Source organism: Erpetoichthys calabaricus, chromosome 14 (assembly GCF_900747795.2).
Source record: "Erpetoichthys calabaricus chromosome 14, fErpCal1.3, whole genome shotgun sequence".
NCBI lineage: Eukaryota > Metazoa > Chordata > Cladistia > Polypteriformes > Polypteridae > Erpetoichthys > Erpetoichthys calabaricus.
The window spans coordinates 78,224,044-78,249,254 of NC_041407.2; the positions used below are offsets into that span (position 1 = coordinate 78,224,044).

General features: G+C 39.4%; 1 protein-coding gene across 2 annotated transcripts in view; it reads left to right on the forward strand.

Moving 5' to 3' along the window:
• myom3 (myomesin 3) overlaps positions 1-25,211 on the forward strand; it is a 293,178-nt gene that overhangs the window by 210,463 nt on the left and 57,504 nt on the right. For both annotated transcript variants that reach the window (XM_051919078.1, XM_028819087.2), the window contains 6 exons: positions 1,946-2,102; positions 5,067-5,173; positions 11,913-11,957; positions 14,619-14,755; positions 20,331-20,475; positions 20,853-20,912. In XM_051919078.1, coding sequence (XP_051775038.1) covers positions 1,946-2,102; positions 5,067-5,173; positions 11,913-11,957; positions 14,619-14,755; positions 20,331-20,475; positions 20,853-20,912 — 651 coding nt within the window. The remainder of the gene's footprint in view (positions 1-1,945; positions 2,103-5,066; positions 5,174-11,912; positions 11,958-14,618; positions 14,756-20,330; positions 20,476-20,852; positions 20,913-25,211) is intronic.

The following is a 25,211-nucleotide window of genomic DNA, read 5'->3' on the forward strand; positions in this document are numbered from 1 at the left end:
AAAATTAGTTGAGGCCAAAAGATCGCTGTGCCCCCACTGGGTATAAATGTGCTTAAGTCATTGCTTGCTTTTTTATGTTACATCTGGGAAGATTCAGTGAAGTTCATCTTGTCAACAGATGGAGTGTCCATTAATGTTCCAACATCATAGGCAGTTGCACAGTACTTTAATCAGATGGTGGTGGTGCAAAAGGCCACCACAGGAAACCAAGGGAAAAATTAAGGAACAGTATAAATTAATTATGAGTGTAAACCCTAGAGGTATATGATATTTCTATGCATATAAAATCTGTTACAAATAGAGCTAAAATTTAGCTATGAAAGGCCAAATTAAAAAGTGAGTTTTTTAAAAGTTTTTTTTTTAAAGTTCCACTGTTATTAGTCTGCCATATCTCTGACTCTTGGTGCATAACAACAAAAATGCATCTTGCCACGTCTTTTATGATTGACTCTTTGAATAATACTTAGATCACTATTAGAACATCCAAGGTTAGCACTGAGAATGAAAGGGTAAGAGGCACTCCGAAATACAGGAATGAGCTGTATCAGCACATGCGCCCAACATCCTCCTCCTCCTCCTCTTATATATATATATATATATATATATATATATATATATATATATATATATATATATATATATATATATATATATATATATATATATACCAGTAGTAGTATTTTAAATTCAGTTCTAAAGGACACAGGTAACTAGTGTAGCAATGCTAAACTGGATGAGATGTGCTCAGATTTTCTTTTACAGGTTAAGATTCTCACTGCTGCATTCTGAACTAAATAAAACCAATTGATGTCTTTCTTAGGTAGATCTGTTAGGAGTGCTTTACAGTAATCTTGTCAACTTAAAATAAAAATGTGAAATAATTTCTCTGCATCTTGCAATGTTATAGGAGGTCTAACTTTTGCAATGTCCCTTAAATGTTAAAAATACAGTGCTGGTTATGTGGTTAATGTATAATTTAAAGTTTAGGTCAGAGTCCAAGATTAAACCTAAATTCTTCATTTCTGCCTTGACTTTTAATGCTAAGGGATCCATTTTAATTCTATGACCTTCATTATTACCATTTTTGCCAAAAACTAAGATTTCTGTTTGTTTCCTACTTAGCTTCAGGAGAGTATTACTCATTCATTCAGAAATACAAATAAAACATTGGATTAGAGAGCCCATAGCATCAGGGTCATCATGTGCTATAGATAAGTAAAGCTGTGTGCCATATGAACAACTGTGGTTAGAAGCAAAACCACTGTAAACCCATCAGTGATGGGGATTATACAACACGCAGTGTGAAAGTGTATTAATTGATACATTTCCAAAAATATAACTCCATCCACAGTCTTTGGGAAAAAAATGAAGTGTGGATCAAGCTTAATGGAAATTGTGTAACTAGCCCGGTATATAGCACAGACTCGCCCAAGGGGAATGGACAGAATATGTTATGACATCTGTTGCCCACAAAACTCAAAAAGGCTTCAATAACAAAAACTAGGCCTTAAAACTCTAGAAAGGCAGAAAGGCAAAGTGGGCCTAGTTCTAAAACTCAAGGCAGATCCAGGTCAGCAACTTTTAGATGACCAAGCTTAATGTAGGGAGAGCAGAACCATTAAAACCCCTGGCCAAAAAAAATAGATGACGGATCACCTTCTGTGGGGGACAGGTGATTATGAGGGAAACCCTGCTCTATAAAGAAAAGAGTATATGCAAATTCATAATTCATTGTCAATTATTTCAATATATAGGGCGACTGAAAAGAGAACTCTGGGAAGTGCTACAAAACTTAGGGTTATTATGGAATCTTAACAGTACTATTTAAATTCTATAGGAGAAAGCAAGGATAAAACACTCCTCTAACTAGAGCTGACTTAATGAAAATCCAGTATGAGCTCCAGGCTGATTCCTTGGCCTTCATCTTTCATTTTTATTTTATTAGGTTTGAAAGACATTGAAATTGGTGTAGATGAAGACGGCTTTATATTCCTCTCATTCCAAACACCAGAGACGAGTGACTCCTCTCAGGCTCAATGGATGAAAAACTACAAAGATGATCTTGATGCCGGAAGGGTCCAGAAAGTAGCAGAAGGCAACAGGTACGAAAAATGCCTAACATAAGATAGGGTAGCTTTTAGAAATTAAGATTTGTAAAAACAAAATGACTCACATCAATGTCAGAAAAAAACGCTGTACAGTGAACCCTCGTTTATCACGGTTAATCCGTTCCAGACTCTACCGCGATAAATGAATTTTCGCGAAGTAGGATTCTTTATTTATAAATCGAATATTTTCGCAGTTAGAGTATAGAAAACCTGTTTACGACCTTCTAAATACGTTTTTTTAACATTATTAGAGCCCTCTAGGCATGAAATAACACCCTTTAGTCACCATTACACTCGTATTACCCAATATATTAGACAAAATAAGAGAAAATAAGACATATTAGACATTACAAATATCATATTATTATTATTGTACTGTGCATTTAATTACACACACACAGTTCTTACACATAACCACTAATCTATGAAGGCACAACCTCAGTAGGAGAGTCTTGAGGTGGTGCAGTATCTTCAGCAGGTGCGTCGTTGTCTTCTTCTGCTGAAGGAGTACTAGGAGTAGGCAGTGGGTGTCTGGGTGTGTGGCTGAAGAACATCTTGATAGCCAGTTGCTGGCTCTGTCTTTTCATATGCGTGAGGAGGCTTTTGTAGGGTATTGCCATCTTTGATCATATCCAAGAGTTTCACCTTCTCCTGGATGGTAAGCATCTTCATCCGGCGCTTAGTTTCATTGTCAGAAAGCTTAGAAAAAGCAGCACGTTTAGGAGCCATCGTGGGGCTTAGATAAAAGTTCTCAGAAAGCGCATGTGTAGTGACGTAAGCGTGTATGAGAAAAAATCGCGATAGAGTGAAGCCGCGAAAGTCAAAGCGTGATATAGCGAGGGATCACTGTAATTCACTTTGTTTAACAATAAAATGTGAAAACCTTTGAAGGGTTGAATACTTTTTATAGGCACTGTAAGTGGTCATTGGCATCATCATAAGATTACTGCAAATTATAATAATATACATTAGATGATCAGCTCATATTAAATACTTCAGTCACCATCCTGATCATCCATACTTTAATGCAGACATTTTTTCTTCAGTGTCTTTTTAGAAATGTAAATATTATTCCATTCTTCAATCCTTTACTGTTTTTGATCCATTGATATGACAGTCTTATTTATTAAACAACATGGACCCCTGTAAGCTAAACTAACAAATAAAAATTACAATCAAACTCCCTCTCCTCAATGGAATAAAAATCTCAAAACATATGTCAAGTTCAAATAATTCATGTTTTATTCAAATGGCTTTTACATTTTAGTTAACAACTCTTTCATGGTGTCGCTTCCTCTTGGAGTGCCCTTATTTATTCTGAAACGAATGGTTTCACTCCTAAACTAAACAATTCTCTTCCAATTTTTCTTGATTGACGACGCTCCCTGCCTGGAATCTCCTACAAGATCCCTTTTTTTGTCGATCTCCATTTCCAAATGGGCTAAAAGCCACCTTTCAGTTCTTTTTTTCCCTCTAATTTTCTGTCTCATGTCTCTATTAACAGCTAAATGCTTCCAGTATGGGTGGCACGGTGGCACAGTGGTAGCGCTGCTGCCTCACAGTAAGGAGACCTAGGTTCACTTCCCGGGTCCACCCTGCGTGGAGTTTGCATGTTCTCCCCATGTCCGCGTGGGTTTCCTCCGGGTGCTCTGGTTTCCTCCCACAGTCCAAAGACATGCACGTTAAATGGATTGGCGATTCTAAATTGGCCTTAGTGTGTGCTTGGTGGGTGTGTGCGTGTCCTGCAGTGGGTTGGTGCCCTGCCCGGGATTGGTTCCTGCCTTGCGCCCTGTGTTGGCTGGGATTGGCTCCAGCAGACCCCCGTGACCCTGTGTTCGGATTCAGAAGGTTGAAAAATGGATGGATGGATGCTTCCAGTATATGGCAGTTAGGTCTGTTAAGGTCATTTTAAACACTTGTGAACAACTGAAAGTACTCAACAAGCCTTGATGAACTTTTCATACCTAATTCAGCGGTAATGAGTATTTATTTTTCTTTTTCATTTTTTCTGTCATTCATTATTGAATCCATATAATATTTTGCAAGGGTGGAGTGGTGGCTCTGAGGCTAAGGATCTGCGCTGGTATCCCGAAGGTTGCCGGTTCGAATCCCCGTCAGTGCCAAAAGAGATCCTACTCTGCTGGGCCCTTGAGCAAGGCCCTTAACCTGTAATTGCTCCAGGGGGCGCTGTACAATGGCTGACCCTGCGCTCTGACCCCAAGGGGTATGCGAAAAAAACTAACAAACACTGTTGTAAGTCGCTCTGGATAAGAGCGTCTGCTAAATGATGTAAATGTAAATAACAGGACATTTTAGGTAGAGATATACTTATTCATCACCCATGAGCAAACTAAAGTCCTCCCCTATGACTCCAGCTTCTTAGATATCCTACAAAGAACGTTGTCAAAATGGCTTGATGCTTACAAACCCCGAGGACCTTCTGACATTACAATATATGCTCTATTTAAAGTTTCACCCTGAGTTTCATGGGTATTTTTGAGATGTTTTAGATAGTCCAAAGAAATGAAATAAAAGATGAAGATTAATATCAATAAGGACTGAAAGGTTAAGTCAATTAAAGACTGAGTTTAAATCAATAGCTAGCAGTCTGCACTACTATTATTTAAAAAATGTCAAATCTCAAACATTTCAACACAAGAACTTGCTTGAACACTTATTTAAACAGTTCAATATGGTTTGTTTAATAGTCCAATTTGTGTTAATTGTGGCTGGTTAATTAGTCTTAGTTTTTATTACAGTTTATTTTCCCAGTTCAATAAGTGGTGTATCAACATTTTATTAAAGTAGTCTTCATTATGGCATCTTCCATCACCATGCAGTAAGAACGGAAAATAAAGACTGTAATGTTTGTCTCATCTCCTAATACTTTATTTTCTTCAAAGAGCATTAAATGAAACAAACAAAACAAAATGTCAAAATAATTTTGTTACTCTTTAGATCAAAGTTGGTGTTTAAAAATCCTTCTGAAGATGACCTCGGTCTTTATACTGTAGAAATGTTGGATGCTGATGGATTCTCCTCTAGCTACGACTTCACTAAAGAAGGTAATTGATAAAACCTCAGCTTGACACCTTTTGCTAGGTCTATAATGGTATGTTGCAGAATTGAAAGAATTAAACCAATGCTTAAAAAAGGTGATCTGAGCATTTAGATTTTATGCTGCAAGATAAAGAAAGAAAGTATTAAATATCTGCATTTCAAAAGACCTAATTATCTTTATTGAGTTACATTATATAAGCTAGCAGTTGATTATAAGCTTGGCATAAAATGTATATTGTGTGTATGGGATTGATTTCTAAGAAAAGTATATTTGCATTGGATAATTGCAGTCTTTTTAAGCAGCAACATATTAAATGTTGTAAAGACCAAGAAGAAAAATATTAGTATATTATGAAAAACTGAAAGAAAGCACTACTGCAAACCAGTGGCACCCTGCTATGTGCATCTTAGCTTTGTGTTGGCTCTGCTGATCTACCCTCATCTCAGAAGAAAAGAAAAAAATATATATAAAAAAAACTTTAGAGAATTAATGACAGCCCTGAATATTTCAAACCTGACATTTATATTCTGTTTCTACCCCACTGATACAAAAGAATAACGCTTGCCACTCATTCATTAATGTGTGGTTGTGTAACAAGCTGAAATGCTTTCTTTGTCTGAACTTTCTGTATTAAAAAAAACATACATTCAGAAGTACTGAATTCTTCATGTTTAGACATTTTAAGACAAGGTGAAATAATTAGACAAATATTGTGAACAGTTCCAGTTTTGGCTAATAAGAAATTCTAAACATACTATCATAGCCAAGGAGAAGTCAAATGCACCAGACTGACTACACAATGGCATAACACTAATTGATTCATAAAATGTAGTTTGAAAATTAGGATGGGATGTCTCCTGTGTGGAGTACGCTTACTCTGTCCAGGTTCAAATAATTTGTTCATCTCCCCATTTCAAGCATAAGCTTCAATGTTGAGCTGATAGATACCCTTCCAATGGCATGAGAGTGAGCACAAAGTGTATGTGTGAACTGACTGTAGTCCCATGTGGGATTACAAAGGTAGAGAAAATGGAGGAATTAATAATCAGGCTGAACACTGGAAAGGATTCATTAGATAGATAGATAGATAGATAGATAGATAGATAGATAGATAGATAGATAGATAGATAGATAGATAGATAGATAGATAGATAGATAGATAGATAGATAGATTTGAAAGGCACTATATGATAGATAGATAGATAGATAGATAGATAGATAGATAGATAGATAGATAGATAGATAGATAGATAGATAGATAGATAGATAGATAGATAGATAGATAGATAGATAGATAGATAGATAGATAGATAGATAGATAGATAGATAGATAGATAGATAGATAGATACTTTATTAATCCCCAAGGGGAAATTCACATATTTCAGCAGCAGCATACTGATAAAAAAACAATATTAAATTAAAGAGTGATAAAAATGCAGGTATACAGACAGACAATAACTTTGTATCATTTTAACGTTTACCCCCCCGGGTGAAATTGAAGAGTCGCATAGTGTGGGGGAGGAACGATCTCCTCAGTCTGTTAGTGGAACAGGACAGTGACAGCAGTCTGTCGCTGAAGCTGCTCCTCTGTCTGGAGATGATACTGTTTAGTGGATGCAGTGGATTCTCCATTATTGACAGGAGCCTGCTCAGTGCCCGTCGCTCTGCCACAGATGTCAAGCTGTCCAGCTCCATGCCTACAATGCAGCCTGCCTTCCTCACCAGTTTGTCCAGGCGTGAGGCGTCCCTCTTCTTTATGCTGCCTCCCCAGCACACCACCGCGTAGAAGAGGGCGCTCGCCACAACCGTCTGATAGAACATCAGCAGCATCTTAAGAAGCAAGTCATTGTTTTACCCCATTTGTATCACCACTGTAATGTTCTTTTTACGTCTATTTTAAAGCATTACGGAATGCTGTGGGAAGCTATACATTGAATAGTAATTCAAATTTTTAATGAAGCTGGGGATTCCAAATTGGCTCCATATAAGTACTAGACCGTGTGAATGTGGACCCTGCCATGCTTTGATGCCCTATTTAGGGCTTGCTCTGGCTGCCCATGATGTTGAACTGGTTTAAGCGGGTTTGAGACTATTATGTTACGTTATATATTTCCCTCCCTAACTCAAAAATCAAGGCGCAGGAACTAAAGAATAGAAACAAAATGCTGATTTATTTAACCAAGCTGAAGAAGAAGAGGTTTAAATGGACAGACTTAATTTATGATAAATGCCTTACAGTTAAACTTTATGCCTATTCCTTTGCTAACATAACTTGGAAAACAAAACGTTGGAACCAAGGGATACAGCAAAAATCTGGAAATTTAAACCAAAAATAAAGGGAATATGATCAAATGGAAGGAACAAAAAGTACAAGGTAAAAAAATAAAAAAAACAAAGAAAACCTGCTGCCCCACTGGGCCTTATTAAACACAGGTTCCCATTCTGGTCTGAACAGTGAGGTGGGTGGCTGAATTTCCCCACTTTTAAACCCCATTATCCAAAAATTAGCCAGCACCCTCTATCCGCCTTCCATTCTCTGACCTCCATCTGCTGGCCTTCCAACCTCACTGCATTCAAGCCTCTGCCAATACTCTACTCCTCACCCTGACTGAAGGAATCTCTGTTATACCCCATGCTGTTTTTAGCTCTGGGACTATCCCTTAGAATAAGCTAATTTCTGCAAAGATCTGAGTGCCCTCTAGTGGCAATAGATGTCTCTGCATCTAAGACTCAATGCGTTTGAAAGGCCAGGCACTGCAGAAAGGGCACCATGGCCCCTGTAATTCTTTTGAATGCTCCTTGTTACCACATACCACCCTGAAGATTGGGTATAAGTTGCTATTAGGACACCCATGATGCATTTTTCACTCCTTGTGTTATCAGGAACTTTCCTGTTTCATTCAGAAAATTACTGCTCATGGCTGTCCCAGACAACTTACATATTTGCTATTTTTATTTACTCTTGTCAAATGGCTCATTGAGAACTATCCTTTGTAGAGCAAGTTCTACCACTAAAAATCACAGCCTGGTCTGATGAATCTCAGTTTCAGCTGAGGCACACAGATGGTACTGTCAGAATTTGCCATTAATAGCAGGAATCCATGCTCCCAACCCATCTTGTGTTAACAGTCCAGGATGGTGGTATTGGTGTAATCGCATGGGGAATGCTTTCTTGGCACATTTTGGACCCATTGATACCAAACAATTATCATTTCAATGCCAAGGCTGGCATCCTTTCATGGCCACAATTTACCCATCTTCTAATGGCTATACTTCCAGCATGATAGTGCACTGCATCACAAAGCAAAAGTCATCTCAAACTGGTTTCATGTACGTGACTATGAACTCAGTGTTCTTCATTAGTCTTCCCAATCATCTGATCTGAATCCAATAGAACACCTTTGGGATGTGTTAGAATGGGAGATTGACAGCATGAATGTGCAGCGAACAAATCTTCAGAAACTGCAAGAAGCAATCATCAGGATGGACCAGAATCTCAAAGGAATGTTTCCAACATCTTATGGAATCTATGATACAAATAATTGAGGCTGTCTTGAAAGCAAAAGGAGGCCCTACCCAGTATAAGTATAGTGGTCATCTAATAATTTGCACATTGAGTGTGCATGTACAACATATGCTGACAGTTAAAATGCCCATTGATAGCAATGAAGAAATGCTTGTGTCATTTAATTGTTTCCCAGATACCCTATCCACATCATCATTAGGGTAAGAAGGAAAATAAGACCAGCCATACAAACTGTCCAAAATCCAAAAAGGTTATACTGGTGTATCCTTCTCTTTGCTTTTTCCACCCTATCCAGGATAAGTGGTCATTTTGTCATCAGTGTAGACAGGAACTTGGGATCCCTGTCCTTGAACCACATAATAACAACAACAACATTTATTTATATAGCACATTTTCATACAAATAATGTAGCTCAAATTGCTTTACATGATGTAGAAAGAGAAAAAAAAGACAAAATAACAATTAAAATAAGAGAACACTAATTAACATAGAATAAAAGTAAGGTCCGATGGCCAGGGAGGACAGAAAAAACAAAAAAACTCCAGACGGCTGGAAAAAAAATAAAACCTGTAGGGGTTCCAAGCCACGAGACCACCCAGCCCCCTCTAGGCATTCTACCTAACATAAATGACATCAATTAGTCCTCATGGTGTTCAGGGTTCTCATGGAAGGACTTGATGATCACAGTCACATGGACGCCTGGTCTTTAATCCTTTAAGCCTTTTGAACCAGAAGAAAAGGGCTTTTAAAAATGGTGATCAGCATGAGCTCAAGCGCGTGCAGAAGGAACTCCAAGTCCAGCTCAGGGCGGCGAAGGAGCAGTACAGGAGAAAGCTGGAGCAGAAGTTGCAGAATAACAGCATGAAGGAAGTGTGGGATGGGATGAAGATCATCACTGGCTGCAGCTCGAAGCGGGGTACCACCATTGAGAGAGACGTGAAGAGAGCAAACCAAATGAACAACTTCTTTAACAGGTTTGACCACCCTAACCCACTCTCACTCTCACCTCGGAGTATTGCACCCTCCACACATCCTTCTGCTGATACCAGCATAGGAAAGACATCCCCACCCATAATTACAACAGCGCAAGTGAGCAGAGAGCTGAGGAGACTTCGTGCCAGCAAAGCAGCGGGTCCAGATGGAGTATCGCCACGACTGCTGAAGGTCTGTGCATCGGAGCTGGGGGGCCCTCTACAGCGCATCTTCAACCTGAGCCTGGAACAGGGGAAAGTCCCGAGGCTTTGGAAAACATCTTGTATCACCCCAATCCCAAAGGTATCATGTCCTAGTGAGCTGAATGACTTTCGGCCTGTTGCTCTGACATCACATGTGATGAAGACCATGGAGAGGCTGCTGCTTCACCACCTTAGGCCACAGGTTCAACACGCCCTTGACCCTCTGCAGTTTGCATATCAGGAGAAGGTGGGACCAGAGGATGCCATCATCTATATGCTACACCGATCCCTCTCTCACTTGGACAGAGGTAGTGGTGCTGTAAGAATTATGTTTCTAGACTTCTCTAGCGCCTTCAACACAATCCAACCTCTGCTCCTTAGGGACAAGCTGACAGAGATGGGATTAGATTCATACCTAGTGGCATGGATCGTGGACTATCTTAAAGACAGACCTCAGTATGTGCGTCTTGGGAACTGCACGTCTGACATTGTGGTCAGCAACACAGGAGCGCCACAGGGGACTGTACTTTCTCCGGTCCTGTTCAGCCTATATACATCGGACTTCCAATACAACTCGGAGTCCTGCCATGTGCAAAAGTTCGCTGATGACACTGCTATTGTGGGCTGCATCAGGAGTGGGCAGGAGGAGGAGTATAGGGACCTAATCAATGACTTTGTTAAATGGTGCGACTCAAACCACCTACACCTGAACACCAGCAAAACCAAAGAGCTGGTGGTGGATTTTAGGAGGCCCAGACCACTCATAGACCCAGTGATCATCAAAGGTGACTGTGTGCAGATGGTGCAGACCTATAAATATCTGGGAGTGCAGCTGGATGATAAATTAGACTGGACTGCCAATACTGATGCGCTGTGCAAGAAAGGACAGAGCCGGTTATACTACCTTAGAAGGCTGGCGTCCTTCAACATCTGCAATAAGATGCTGCAGATGTTCTATCAGACAGTTGTGGCGAGAGCCCTCTTCTACGCAGTGGTGTGCTGGGGAGGCAGCATTAAGAGGAAAGACGCCTCACGTCTGGACAAACTGGTGAGGAAGGCAAGCTCTATTGTTGGCATGGAGCTGGACAGTTTAACATCTGTGGCAGAGCGAAGGGCGCTCAGCAGGCTCCTATCAATTATGGAGAATCCACTGCATCCACTTAATAGTATCATCTCCAGACAGAAGAGCAGCTTCAGCGACAGACTGCTGTCACTGTCCTGCTCCACTGACAGATTGAGGAGATCGTTTCTCCCCCAAACTATGCGACTCTTTAATTCCACCCGGGGGGTAAACGTTAACATTCAACATTATACATAGTTATTGTCTGTTTTTCACCTGCATTGTTATCATTCTTTAATTTAATATTATTTATTGTATCAGTATGCTGCTGCTAAAGAATGTGAATTTCCCATTGGGATTAATAAAGTATCTATCTATCTATCTATCTATCTATCTATCTATCTATCTATCTATCTATCTATCTATCTATCTATCTATCTATCTATCTATCTATCTATCTATCTATCTATCTATCTATCTATCTAATCCATCAATGTAGGGACATCACGGTGCTAGTTAAGATTCTAGCAGCTGCATTCTGCACTAGTTGCAATCGATTGATGTCTTTTTTGGGTAGTCCTGAGAGGAGTGTGTTACAGTAATCTGTCGACTGAAAACAAAAGCGTGAACTAATTTCTCAGCATCTTTCAATGATATAAGAGGTCTAACTTTTGCTATATTTCTTAAGTGAAAAATGCTATCCTAGTGATCTGATTAATATGCGATTGAAAATTCAGGTCACAGTCAACAGTTACCCCTAAATTCTTTACTTCCTTCTTAGGGGTGTATCAAAGGTGCTACTTATGGAAACATTTCCTAGCTGTGTCTAGGTTTGTGTTTTGGAGTAAGAAACCTAGGCACTGTGACTATAGGTGTCTGAATACGCAGCATGAGGCATGTTGGTCTAGACAAATGTAACCTCCATCAAAATGGTGACAGCATGACAAAGCAATTTATGCAAGTGATATTTTTTCTATACAGATCTTGAAAGGATGTTGAAGCTCAGCTGGGACGTAAGAAATCCATGTAAGTTTTTTTATATGCATGGTTTTGGCACATCGTTAAGGTTTCTTTTTTTTCTCTGCCTTCCACCATTACTTTGTTCCAAGTCCTAACCACATATAGTTTCTACAAACATAAAACTCTGATTGGCAGGATAGCCTTTCAAGCAATATTTCTTTATCTGTTTTTTGTATAAAACGCAGAGATGAATTTAGTCCTTGAAGGTATTACAGTACATGGAATGAACTGAAGCAGCCATACTATTGTTTCTCTCCACAGTAAATCAGTATTAGATACAGACTTAGGTGACACTTTGTCCAGCAGGAACTGATGAGAATTAGATCATTTTTAATTTGCACCCTCCCCCACCATAACCTATCGTCTATGGGGGAAGAGCGATGCTTTAGATTCACCAAAAATTTCGATCTTCACTTTTCAACAGATCTTGACATTTTAGGATCCCCTGATGCTGAAAACATCAATATCTCGATGATGGGTTTGTGTGTGTGTCACAGTTTCTTGAGGACAGTCTACAGTGAAAACAGCTGGACGGAAAAATACCAAACACGAAACTTAAGCTGTTATGAGATGAAAATGTGTCGATTAGTTTTTGAGCCAAATCATGTAAGAGAAAAAGGCACTCTAGGAGAACCCTCAAATACCGTAATTCTGCAATTAATTATCAATTCTTCTCGTCAATTGCTATCCTAATGACCTATTTTATGACAAAAAGATCAGCATCAGAGCAGTAAATAATTACTAAAATGTTATGGAATATTTCGGATAACTTGACTCCTAGGGTGCAAAACCTACTGATACTCCTGTCCAAATTTTTTTTAGTCGTGCTAATATATCAATGAACAAGGCATTACTATTACTTCTGCTCACTCTGTTTAACCTGAAAAAATTAAACATATAAAATGTAAATGTTTAATGAATTTTGTGACAGCTCTTCTTAAGTTAGGAAATTATTTATAGAGTAACAGAGATGTCGAGTCCATGGCTAAGATACTATAAATTGACTATTGTTCTGTTGATAAAGAGAAGTGCAGGATGCGAGTGTTGAAACTGTATTGGAGTGTCATGTGAGTAAGGTGATTTGACTATAATATGTCATCCTCCATTTCATATTGAGAGTAGTGTCACAGTTATTATGAAAACTGGTATGTAGAAACAGTGATATGCGAGTAAGAAGTAGTAACTTTGAAGAGTAAGAAATAGTAATGCTGACAAATGAGAGGAGACCATTCAGTCCATCAAGCTTGCTTTATTAGCTAATAGGTAAGCTGTTCCAGTATCGTATCCAGACACTTATTACAGATTTCTCAGGTTTTCTGCTTCAACTACATGATTCAGTAGTTTGTTTTACATCCCCACAACTCTTTGAGTAAAGAAGTGCTTCCAGGCTTGAGTCCTAAACGCACTCTCCCTTGATTTCCCCTGATGTCCTTGATTACACGATTGACCATTAACCTGAAAGAATTCTGTTGGATCTACTTTATCTATGCTTTTGAGAGTAATTAATCCACAGTCCAAGCATTGGCATCATGTATTGGTTGAGAATTGGGCTGCACTAGTGGAGTCCTATGGGGGTCAGATGGCTTCTTGGACGCAGATATAAGTAACCCTCATTTAATTGCACCTCTGTGAAGGATGTGGAATGGACTGTAAGTAGTGTTGCAGAATGCTATAGTACTGATCTTGGGTCATTAGGGAAACATAATAAACACAAAAGAGAGGAGAATATTTAATCAATCAGGCATGTATGGAATGAACGTGCGATTACTCAATGTTTAACTAAGATAAAGCACAAGTGTCTTTATATCTCATCCACATAATTTTTAAAGTTTGTCAAAGTTTGTCAACTACATGACTATCTGTTACATGAGGAAGTATGTCGTGGATTCAATCTTGAACACACTTTGCTAATATCACGTAGGCTTTCCCTGGGGTTGGCAGGAATATATGCTTGGACATTGCCTCACAGGAATATTGCACCAGGCTGGTGTAGAAGAAACAAATATCTCACTGTTTGCTTAGACAGGAGAAAGTGCAGACAGGCTTTCAATTTTACACTCTGAGATCCATCCACCATTCATGAATTAGAATCAAATTTTGAGAATAAAATCTTTTGTAACATAGTTCAGCACATGTAGGTCAACTAAGAGTTCTGCATGTACACCCCACAGGCAAGATGGCAGTATTACAAATTTACTGCTATTTTAAACTATAGTCTATGTGAGGCTATCTAGTGGCAATTGTGAGTATAACATGCAAAACATCTAATAATTGCACTTATCTCGAGGTACCGATCTCTCTCTGTTGGTTTTCATTCAGATTGAACAAGTACTTCCAGGCACAAATGATTTTTTTTTTCATGACTTGATGTATATTTAATTCTGATGACGTGTTTATTTGTAGTGTAAATTTACTTTTAAACATTTCCACTGCCCTTTTCTGAATGACAATATTATAGCATATTGTTACTATTTTAATAGCCACATCACTAAAAGATTTCATTAACTTTTTTATTCTTTTAAGATATAAACAAATGCTTACTTGAAGTATATTTGCTTGTTCCATTTACTTTGTATCCCTTATTAGGAGACCATGTTTCATTATTTACTGTTGAGTAATTGATCCATAATACTGTATATGATTTCTAAGCTGTTGAAAATTTCATAGTGATAGGTATGAAATCTGACTGGGCAGTCGATGTACTGGACAATGGCACCGTGAGGCTGTGGCTGCAGGTTGAAAAGCTGAGCCCATCTGCAGAGCTGAAGCTGATTTTCAATGACAAGGAGATCTCCAGTACACCTGTGAGTTTACTTTCAATATAATTATTTCTAAGTCACTGAAGTCAAGAGCAGTTATTGTTCATGCTGACTTTTCTAACTCTGTAGCAACATTGTGATTTTTGGTAATTGACAGCAAAAGGATTTTAGGTATCTTGTCCCTCCATGAAAAAAATAAGAAATTTGTTCTTATGGTCTATTAAAGTGTTGTATGGTACCAAAGTATTTACCAAGATTGTTAGCCATTGACAGTTTGAAGACCCAGTAAAGGAAATGAATGAATGAATGAACTGTATGGTTGAATTGTTAATGTGTTTCTTTATTCCCTCCTTTTCTAACCTCATTATTCCTACACAGCACTGTAGGAATTGATGATAATATAGTGCAATCAGACAGCACTCTTGTAAGCTGTTTCCATGCCCAGAATAAAATTAAAAAGATTCACAGTAAAAAATAATTCTGTCGTCGCTCTTTACCTTTTGATGTGTTTTTTCACTGCTTGACAATGAATGTACTACACCTTTTCCCTGTATCTTGACTCTGACCTCTTTTACAAACTAGTAAACCTTCACATTAACTCTCCTTCTCAGTCAGTGTTTGATCCTTAGTAAGTCACTTAACCTGCCCATACTCTAAATGCAAAATATGCATTCACACAATTGTACTTCATCTTGAACTCAGTTACCTTGGAGCATGGGTGTCAAACTCCAGGCCTGGAGGGCCGCCGTAGCTGCAGGTTTTCATTCTAACCATCTTCTTCATTAGTGACCAGTTTTTTGCTGCTAATTAACTTCTTTTGCTTTAGTTTTAATTAACTTGACTCAGGCCCCTTAGTTGTCTCTTTCTTTAATTAGCAGCCAAACAATAATAAGACACAAAACAAGCCACCACATGACCAGCTCATCTGTGCCCGTCACACAATATCTGAACATAAAGAAAAGTAAGGTTGATCTCTCAGGTCACCAAAACATTTTGACGAACAGAAAATCAAAAGTTTTGGAAATGTCTTCTGTGGCAGAATGAGAGCAGCAGCAGGCCACGGAATTAAATAACGGGCTTAATTAACAGCAAGAATCAGCTTCTCATTAATAGATTGGTTGGAGTGAAATTGGTTGGAGTTTGAAATCCCAGTTTAGCTGCTCCTCTGTTGGCTCGTTTCACATCTCATTTCTGTTTTACTGCCATTTCATGAAGAAACTAATCAATTCAGTGGACTGAATCCTTAAAAACAGGGCTATTAAAATGAAGGGTAAAGGAGTTAATTAGCAGTGAAAACTGATCACTGATTAGGAAAAGGGTCAGAATGAAAACCTACAGCTACTGTGGCCCTCCAGGCCTGGAGTTTGACATCCCTGCCTTGGAGGAAGACATCAGCTTAATGTTATACTAATACTAATGTTATCATCCATCCTCCAACCCGCTGAATCCAAACACAGGGTCACGGGGGTTTGCTGGAGCCAATCCCAGCCAACACCGGGCACAAGGCAGGAACCAATCCCAGGCAGGGTGCAAACCCACCGCACTAATGTTATATTAATAATACTAATACTACTAATAATAATAATAATAACAACAACAACAACTTTCAGAGTTAGGACGGCGCAGTCCAGCTACATAAACACCAGGCTAAACCTCAGCATAGCTGTCCCTGGTGTCCACTTACTTTCCTTCTTAAATGGACAACACAGTCCCAATGTATCCAAACACTGAAGGGTTACTACTAGCTAATCATTTGCGAAAAAGAAATATATTGCAATCTATCCAAAAAAAAAAAAAATGTGGCCCAATAATGTAACATACTGTATATGTAACTCAGACTTTAATACTATAATTGAAATACAAGGAGACACACGTTTCCCTTAATTTATTGAAACAAACCAATTTTTAAACATATTGTGTATAAAACTTGCAGTATACAGTGTGTTCAGACCCAAGCCAGATCATTCTTATACCAATTTATTTTGACCTCCCTGTAATTCACTAAAAGCAGCTCAACCAGGCAGCTCCGCCAGCACAGAGAAGTTTCAATTTACAACCTTATTACTTACCTGTACTCAGTTAATAATAGGTTTATAATGTGTGCTGTGTCACAGTGTGATTTGGTCTAACATTTCTTAACTTAAGCAACACCTATGAAATGTCTACTTGGTCATACTTATAATGCCAGGTTAGTGTATTTTTTAAAAACACTGCAATATACAAAAACAAGTATTTTTAAAAATAAACTCTGAAATATATTTTATAGTATAACTAGCATTTACAGTATATTTAAAAATATAAGTTCGACAACCTCTTACCATATATTATTCCTAGTATTTTAAAATATATTAATTTTTATATTTTAAAAAATACATTGCATTATACTAAAACAACAATAGATTATATATTTGCCATACATTTAAGTGTAGTGTAAGATAATATAATATAGTTATCCTAGAATTATTTAATTGCATTTCTAAACATACTCATATAGGTGATAATGCATTTTTAAAAAATATATTTTACATGTATTTAATTTTTGTAAGGGGTGGCTTGGGGAGAAAGTCCTGGCCTCTTATCTGTTTCACATCATCGCAGCCTCCCTGGCTAAGGACCAGGGCTGTCTTAACAGCATTATAGGCCCCCAGGCAAAGCAGTGCACTGGGACTCCTACCTACACAACCACTCAGCAAGTCACAACATACTGTACATAAATTAGCATGGGGCCCCTATGCCCTACTGCCCAGTGTGTCCATGCATTAAGATGGCCCTGCTAAGGACCATATGTTGCCACTGGCACATCAGGAATCTTGCTGCATTTTGCAAGCCCTCTCTATTCACCCATTCTTTGCCTTTTTACTGTTTATCTTCATGTCTGCCAGGCCAAGTTGTATCCTTTGCTAAACTCTGAAGAAGCTACTCGCTCTTTCTTGCCTTGGTAGCATTACAAGTTTCACTACCATCACAAGGTCTACTAACCCCCCACTGAAAAAAAGGCTTTGTCTTCCTTCATGCTTGCAGAGCTACTATGTCACAACCAGTATGGTTCTCTGTGTTCTCAGGAGGTTTGTAATGTGACTTCCACTACGTGTTCCATATTAATGGTGCAGCCCGTTTCAAATCCCCTTTGGATCATCTCCAGGGGCCTCATGTATAAACGGTGCGTACGCACAGAAATGTTGCGTACGAACCTTCCCACGCTCAAATCGCGATGTATAAAACCTAAACTTGGCGTAAAGCCACGCACATTTCCACGGTAACTCATACCTTGGCGTACGCAATTTCTCCGCTCGGTTTTGCAGACTGGCGGCACCCAGCGTCAAAGCAGTGCTACTGTTCCTGTGTGATAACCCTTTCTTTCTTAGATCCACATCCACGAAGGCGGCTTTATCAAATACACTGAAATTAGCCGCATATCGTTCATAAATTTAATGCATCTGATTGTAATTAACCTGTAACAATATAATGGGCCAGGGAATAGCCATTGTATTCCAAATACCATAACTGCTTTAGCGTTGTTACTCTCACTGCATCTTGTTCTTCTTTTTGCTGTTCCCGTTAAGGGTTGCCACTGCGGATCATCTTTTTCCATATTACTCTCACTCGCGTTTCAGAAACAGTTTCATCCCAATAACTATAAACGCACTCAATCAGTCCATCAAGTGCTCCTTGTAGAACTGTTTGTACTTATAAGTACAATCACCTCACTGTAAACTTGCACTACAGTTATAATATTGCACAACCTGCGCTACTTTATAAAGCGCGTATGATGACAGTATCATTTTTAAGATGAAATGCAGCAAAATATGTTGCTTATAGTATACAGATAAAACTTTAACTTCATTTAAATAATCTGTATTGTTAATAATTAAACATGTGAGGACACGGTGCCGCAGCGTATAGTTCAAGGATAGCTCCTGCCTTGCGCTGTATTCTTGCTGGTGCTGACGCGACACTGGAAGGATAGACGAATAGAATAATTAAACATGTACTACGAAGATATTTCAATGTTCCTTAAAAGTTTTGAAGAATCGGCGTTCTAAGCTTACAAATGGCTTAACGTCTATTACAGAGCTGATTGTGTGGCGATTGGAGAAAGAAAAGTATGGACAGGAATTGGAGGTTAGTACGTTTGAAAGAGACAGTACTTCTGTAATAAATTATTTCATCGAAGGTCGCTCATGGCACCGCAAGCCTCTTGCGTGAGACATGAACAATCACTGCGCCACCGTGTTCCCATGTTTAATAACATGCTTTCATTCCTATCATCATGAAAAAGATATCACGTATACATCTCAGTATTTTAATTATTCAGAGAGCTGTAATATCACGAATGTAATGGATTCTGTGTCCTGTCGGAGAAAGAGAAAGAACGGAAGCACGTAGTGATTCACACACATAGAGCACATAGAAGATCAAATACAGAAAAAAGACTTTAACATGCTACTTGAGAAACTAGTAAAATAAACGATTTTAAGATGAAGTTTATGATGTTATGATGGCAAAATAAACTACGTGATTAAAGTGGAAATTTCGAGAGTAAAGTTGACATTTCGTGCTTTTTTCCCACTGTGTGCCTATGTTTTTTGTTTGTACCCTAATACGCTTTCATATGACACTCAGACGGTGGGCTACGACTCGCCTTTTCACAGCGACTTTGATATGTGATTTCTTTTTTATTTCGGGCACTGTGCGACTTTGTGAATTTGATCTTTCGAGTTTTTACGACACTCTGTCACTCGATCAACTTTCTTTTGTTGATTATACCACTGTTTACACCAACAAATAGTACGTTTTTCCTTTGCCTCCACTTGGTATTCGCTGAAATTCTTATATTTTCCCCTGTGCTTTTCCCATTGTCTTTTCACAGAAGGCTATTTATATTGATTTGCATATTCAAAGAGGCGTAATTCTGGGAGGAGTTGGGGCGGGACAGAAGGCGCGTGCACGTGCGTTACTTTTCACGCGGATCGGGATTTATGTAGCGGAAGAACGTGAAAGTATGCGTGCGCACAGATTCCTGCATCTGGATTTTTCTGTGCGTACGCACAATCCCGCTTTTGTGCTTACGCCATGTTATGGTGTGAGTTCTACGCACGGCGTTATACATGAGGCCCCAGATCTGTAGAATTCCAGGCTGATTAACAATTTAGTGTCCATTGAGTCACACAAGACTTTTGTTCCATAAAGCCCTTCAATCATCTACCTAATTCTTATTGAAGCCATCTGCAGAACCTACTTTATGGTTTTCAGCTGTTATATTCATAATCAGATATCAGAATATACAACTTACCATTCTTAATAGTTTTTACTGTTGTGCATTTAAAAAAAAAACAGGAAGGCCTAGCTATAAGTAACAGATTGTTAAATCATTTTTAGTCACTGAATACATTCATTCTGGAAATTAAATGACAAAGAGAAAGAAGTAATATAACAGCTACTGATTCTTTTCTATTACCATTAACAACATGCTTTTATGTATTTATTCATTCTAAAATAAGAAAAAAGTTTTACATTTTTGTCATACTGTAGCTCTCAGCACACAGACACAGCTGAAGATAACTTAGACTTTTAATAGTCATCCCAACACTGCTTTGCCAGCAATTTCTCTTCTCTCCAGGCACGCAAAATCAACTTTGACAGAGCTAATGGCTTACTTGAAATTCTGATTGACGATTTCTCTGAGGCTGATGAAGGTTCCTACACTGCCCAGCTTAAAGATGGCCGAGCCAAGAATCAATTCACTTTAGTGCTGATAGATGAGTGTAAGTTAAAAAAAAACTATAAAACATGCTTTTAAAATATAGATTTTTATTTCTTGTAAGTTTTTCTTCTCTACTGTTCAATAACTATGTAACGTGTGACCCCAAAGGAATGCCTCCTACTTTTTTTTTTAAGAAATTGAGAGTATTCTGCCACCTACTGTATGCTCTATTTAATAAGAGGTTGAGACTCAAATATCAAACTATATTTAAATTCATTGCTTTGTCTAGAGTGGTAAAAGAAAAAAATATGCATTATTTTTAGAATGGCTTTTATACAATTATGTGTTAGATAATAAAAAAGGACATAACACTAATGTCCATATTAAGTATTTTTAAGATAAAGCACTCTTTAAACTTGTTTCAAATTTGTCTTTCAGGTTTCAGAAAAACACTGGCTAAGTCAAAGTTTAATAGACATGACTGGAAAAGGAAGATGGGTGAGTTTTCTGCATAGGATTAATGTGTCCTGTTTGAATTACTTTTTTTTTTGTTTTCCCAAAATTTCACTGTGGTCAACATGTCCATTAATTTGTTATACTCATAATGTAGTAGTTTAGATTAAGATGGTCTACAATTAACCAGCTCTTTCATTGTATGATGTAAACATGAAGGGGATGGCATTTTCATCTTTTAATACAGTCTCACTCTGTCAGGTAGTCTCACTGTCTGCACACTCGGAAAGCCCAGAAATGAGATGTTTATTGATGGAGACTTTGTGCACTTTAAAATCAATCATTTTATAAGTACTACCTCAACCAGTGTGGGGCATTCACCTTGAAGATACATGGAGAGAGGTTCTGATCTCTAGAATTGACCAGAGTCACAATCTGCCCAACTCTAGCTAAGAGTTAAGAGTTCTATATCACCTAAGACAAGGTGTTTTTGGGATGCTAACTTGGAGGTTGGTGGCAGGATTGGCACTCCAGCCACCATAAAAACTTTACACAACTCTGAAACAACAGGACTTCTTTCTGCTCGTATTATGAAAGGGATGGGGGAAAGCCCTCGGGAGTCTCATCCCGGGAAGAGTTAAATCCAATGGGGTCAGGCCTGCTGGGGATCGGAACTGGTGTAGTGCTGAGATCTGCTTTACAGCAAAACTCAGGTCCCAATTTGATGCAGGTAGGCGTCTGGAACATCTTGTCTTTCCGGCAAGATGATCATCTTCCTCTGCGGTTGGAGGAGCTTTATAAACTCCACATTTTCACTGGCAACACTCTCTGAGGTGTGCAGACCTGGGACTAGCCAGATCTCTGTAGATGGGTAAAACTTTTATTGGTCTGGTCGCTCTGATGGCTGTCATACTCGGAGAGTAGCTGTTACTATGGCAGATCGGTTCCTTCTGATGGTGTCTGATTTCACTCCTTTTGACGAGTGTATTATGAGGCTCAGATCAAGGCACTTCTGGGTGAGTGATGTCTCATTGAGGGAAACATCTTATTCGGAACATCGCTCAGTGGTTTATGGGTACCTGCGAGGTGACACTCCTCTGGTCATGGGTGATTTTATGTGACCACTGGCACTGACAGGGCTGGCTATGATGATTGTGTCGGTCCCCATGTGTCTGGCAACTATGGTGAAAGTGGCCCTATGGTCCTTGACTTTGTAAAAGATCAGGGGCTGCAGATCGATGGATCCTGGTTCCAGGGCCCAAAGCCTCATTATTGGATTGGTACTCCAACTGCCGTTGGTGTGGTGAAGGAAATTGATCACATCATCATGGGCAGACGCTGGAGGCTCCTACAGCACTGCAGAGTCTATAGAAGTGCCCATTTTGTGAATTCTGACCACAGACTTGTTGTTGCTACTCTAAAGATCCAGCTTAGGACCATCTATGGTCTAGTGACCCACGTCCTGCTTACAGAGGAATGGAAGCATTATGCACATCAGAATCTATTCCTCGGACATTGGCAGTCAGGGCAGGTGATGGAATGGTCATTATGGATGGCGCTGCAGTCTGTGTATCTGCAGGCTGCTGGGCTGATTACTTTGAGCAGCTGTTTAAAGCTGAATCCCCTGGCTAGGACGTTGGACATCTCTTGAGTTGACCCTCCAATTACCAATCAATTACCCTGTCTCACTGAGATTGCACAGGTGGTGAACCAGCTGAGGGTAGGGAAAGTTGCTGGAATCTGCGGTATCAGAGATGAACTTCTCCAGGCTGGTGGTAAGGCTATCCTCCTTGCACTGAAAGCAATCTTTGTTTCCATTTGGGAGATGAGTGTCATCCCAACTGACTGTAAAACGGGACTTGTCTTCTCTATCTGGAAGGGGAAGGGAGATCACCTGGATTGTGGCAACTACAGGGGCATAACACTGCTCTCGGTGCTGGGTAAGGTCCTTGTAAGGGTTATCCTCAATAGGATCCGTGATCATTTGCTCACCTATCAGCGACTAGCACAGTCTGGTTTTATGGCCAAGAGGCTTACCATCGACCACATCCTGGCACTGAGGGTTCTCATTGAGCACAAACATGAATATCAGCAGAGTTTCTTTGCAGCCCTTGTAGATTTACGTAAAGCATTCAACTTAGTTGATCAAGCTGCCCTTTAGGACATCCTGCAACTTCACGGGATCCCCCTGAAGTTGCTGGATATCACAGCTGGCCTGTACACTGGCACTAGCAGTGCTGTGCAGAGTGGAGGCAGAACCTCTACGCTTTTCCCAGTTGATTCTGGTGTTTGTCAGGAGTGTGTTCTTGCTCCTACTCTGTTCAGTGTTTGCATAGACTGGGTGTTGGGCAGATTCGTGGGGTCCTGCGGCTGTGGGGCATCTGTTGGTGAAGAAAGAGTCAGAGATTTTGACTTTACCAATGATGCTGTGATCTTCACAAAGTCAATGGAGGCTCTGATAGAGGCTCTTGGGAGACTAAGTGAGGAATAAGAGTGTCAGGGCTTGTGAGTATCCTGAATAAAAACCAAGATCCAAGCATTTAATGACAACTTAGGCAGAGCCATCAGCAGTAGATCTGTCTGTGGAGAGAGGTTTACTTACCTCGGTGGTGACATTCATGTCTCTGGTGAGTCTTCCTATGAAGTCAGCAGATGGATTGGGAGAGCATGTAGGGCTAATGAGGTCACTGGACAGGTGTGTGTAGCGCTCCTGATATCTCTACAAAAGGACAAATGTCCAAGTCTTTAGAGTCCTGGTGCTTCCTGTTTTGCTATATGGTTCCGAGAAATGGACGCTATCCATTAACCTGAGACGAACACTGGATTCATCCGATACTGTGTCTCTTTGATGAATCCTTGGGTACCGCTGGTTTGACTTTGTGTCGAATGAGTGGTTACTCATGGAGTCCCAAATGAGGCACATTACCTGCATTGTGAGGGAGCATCAGTTAAAGCAATACAGCAACGTGGCATGCTTCCCTGAGGGTGATAAAGCGCGCAGGATCCTTATTGCTGAGGACCCAAATGGCTGGACCAGTCCAAAGGGACGCCCACGTAACACCTGGCTGTAGCAAATAGGGGGTCATTTCCGAAGGGTGGGTCTGGACCATGCGTCTGCCTAGGAGGTGGCAAACTGTTGTATTGTGGGTGTGGCAAAGCACTGTACCATTGTCTGCTCACCAACCTGACCTGACCTGACCTGTAAAGCAGGGATTGCCAAGATTAATTCTAGACTTTCTTTTGCCAGCTAAACCACAAATGAATCCATGCTTTTAAATGAGTTTTATGTCTGCCTAATTAACTTTTCTCATTGGATATTTTATGTTTTCAAGACACCTGACAGGGTGAATTTTTCTCTTTTTAAGTTATATTAATGTTGATTGCAAAATCAATGATTTAATTTGGGTACTGACTTGTTAGGGTGATTGACTGACTTTATAAGGAATGGATCCAAAAAGATAGAAAGTGAATTATTAGCCCTTGTGTTATGCAGTTTTCATCAGTTTATTCCCTGCAAGGATGCAGACTTTCATTTTATAAGGGAATTAATGTCTCAGCAAATAAAAAATGTCCAGCAATAGTGAGTCAAGCTAAAGATCCAATCATTTGAATATTAGAATGTCAAGACCTTATGTCTCTCTATTATAAAAAAAAATCCTGGAGAGAAACAGTAGGGCGACGAGACGTGATCTTATAAGATCACGGAAGATACTTAAAAGACCCGTGAGACTAAAGCGATTGGCCACGGAGCGCCTCACAGGGACCTTAAACATGAGACTTTGTGCCAAGAGATTGACCCAAGACCATCTCACGATGATGTAGAACATGAGATTCTTGCAAGACACGCCCTACTTACAACCAAATAACAGCAGCAACACAATCAGAAGTGTTTTGGCTTTGAGCACACACAGATCCAGGGCTCTCAGCGCATATAAAGCGTATAAGGACAATACGTTATAAATGAAACGTAGATGACTAAGCGAAGAAGAAAGCAGCGTGGAGAAAACAGACTCAAAAGCGTTGGAGAGACAAAAAAGAAAAAGAATAATCTAGGTGCAAATTCAGAAAATATGGAAAGTAATTATCAGCCCGGAACAAGTGGAATTGAAAATAAATCACGTCCAATCCGGACGTTGGTGCTATACATGTGCAGAGCAGGTTAGAGATTATGAAAGCAGTGGAATTCGAAAGGCTGAAAAAAAAAACGTTGGCGCGATACACATGTGGAGAAAGTTAAAGAATATGAAAGTAGGAAAATTAGAAAGTGTTAAAAAAAGAAAGTAAAGATCGCGGTAGCGCAAACAAATGGAAATTATTACTCAAAAAAGGGAAAGTAATCACCAC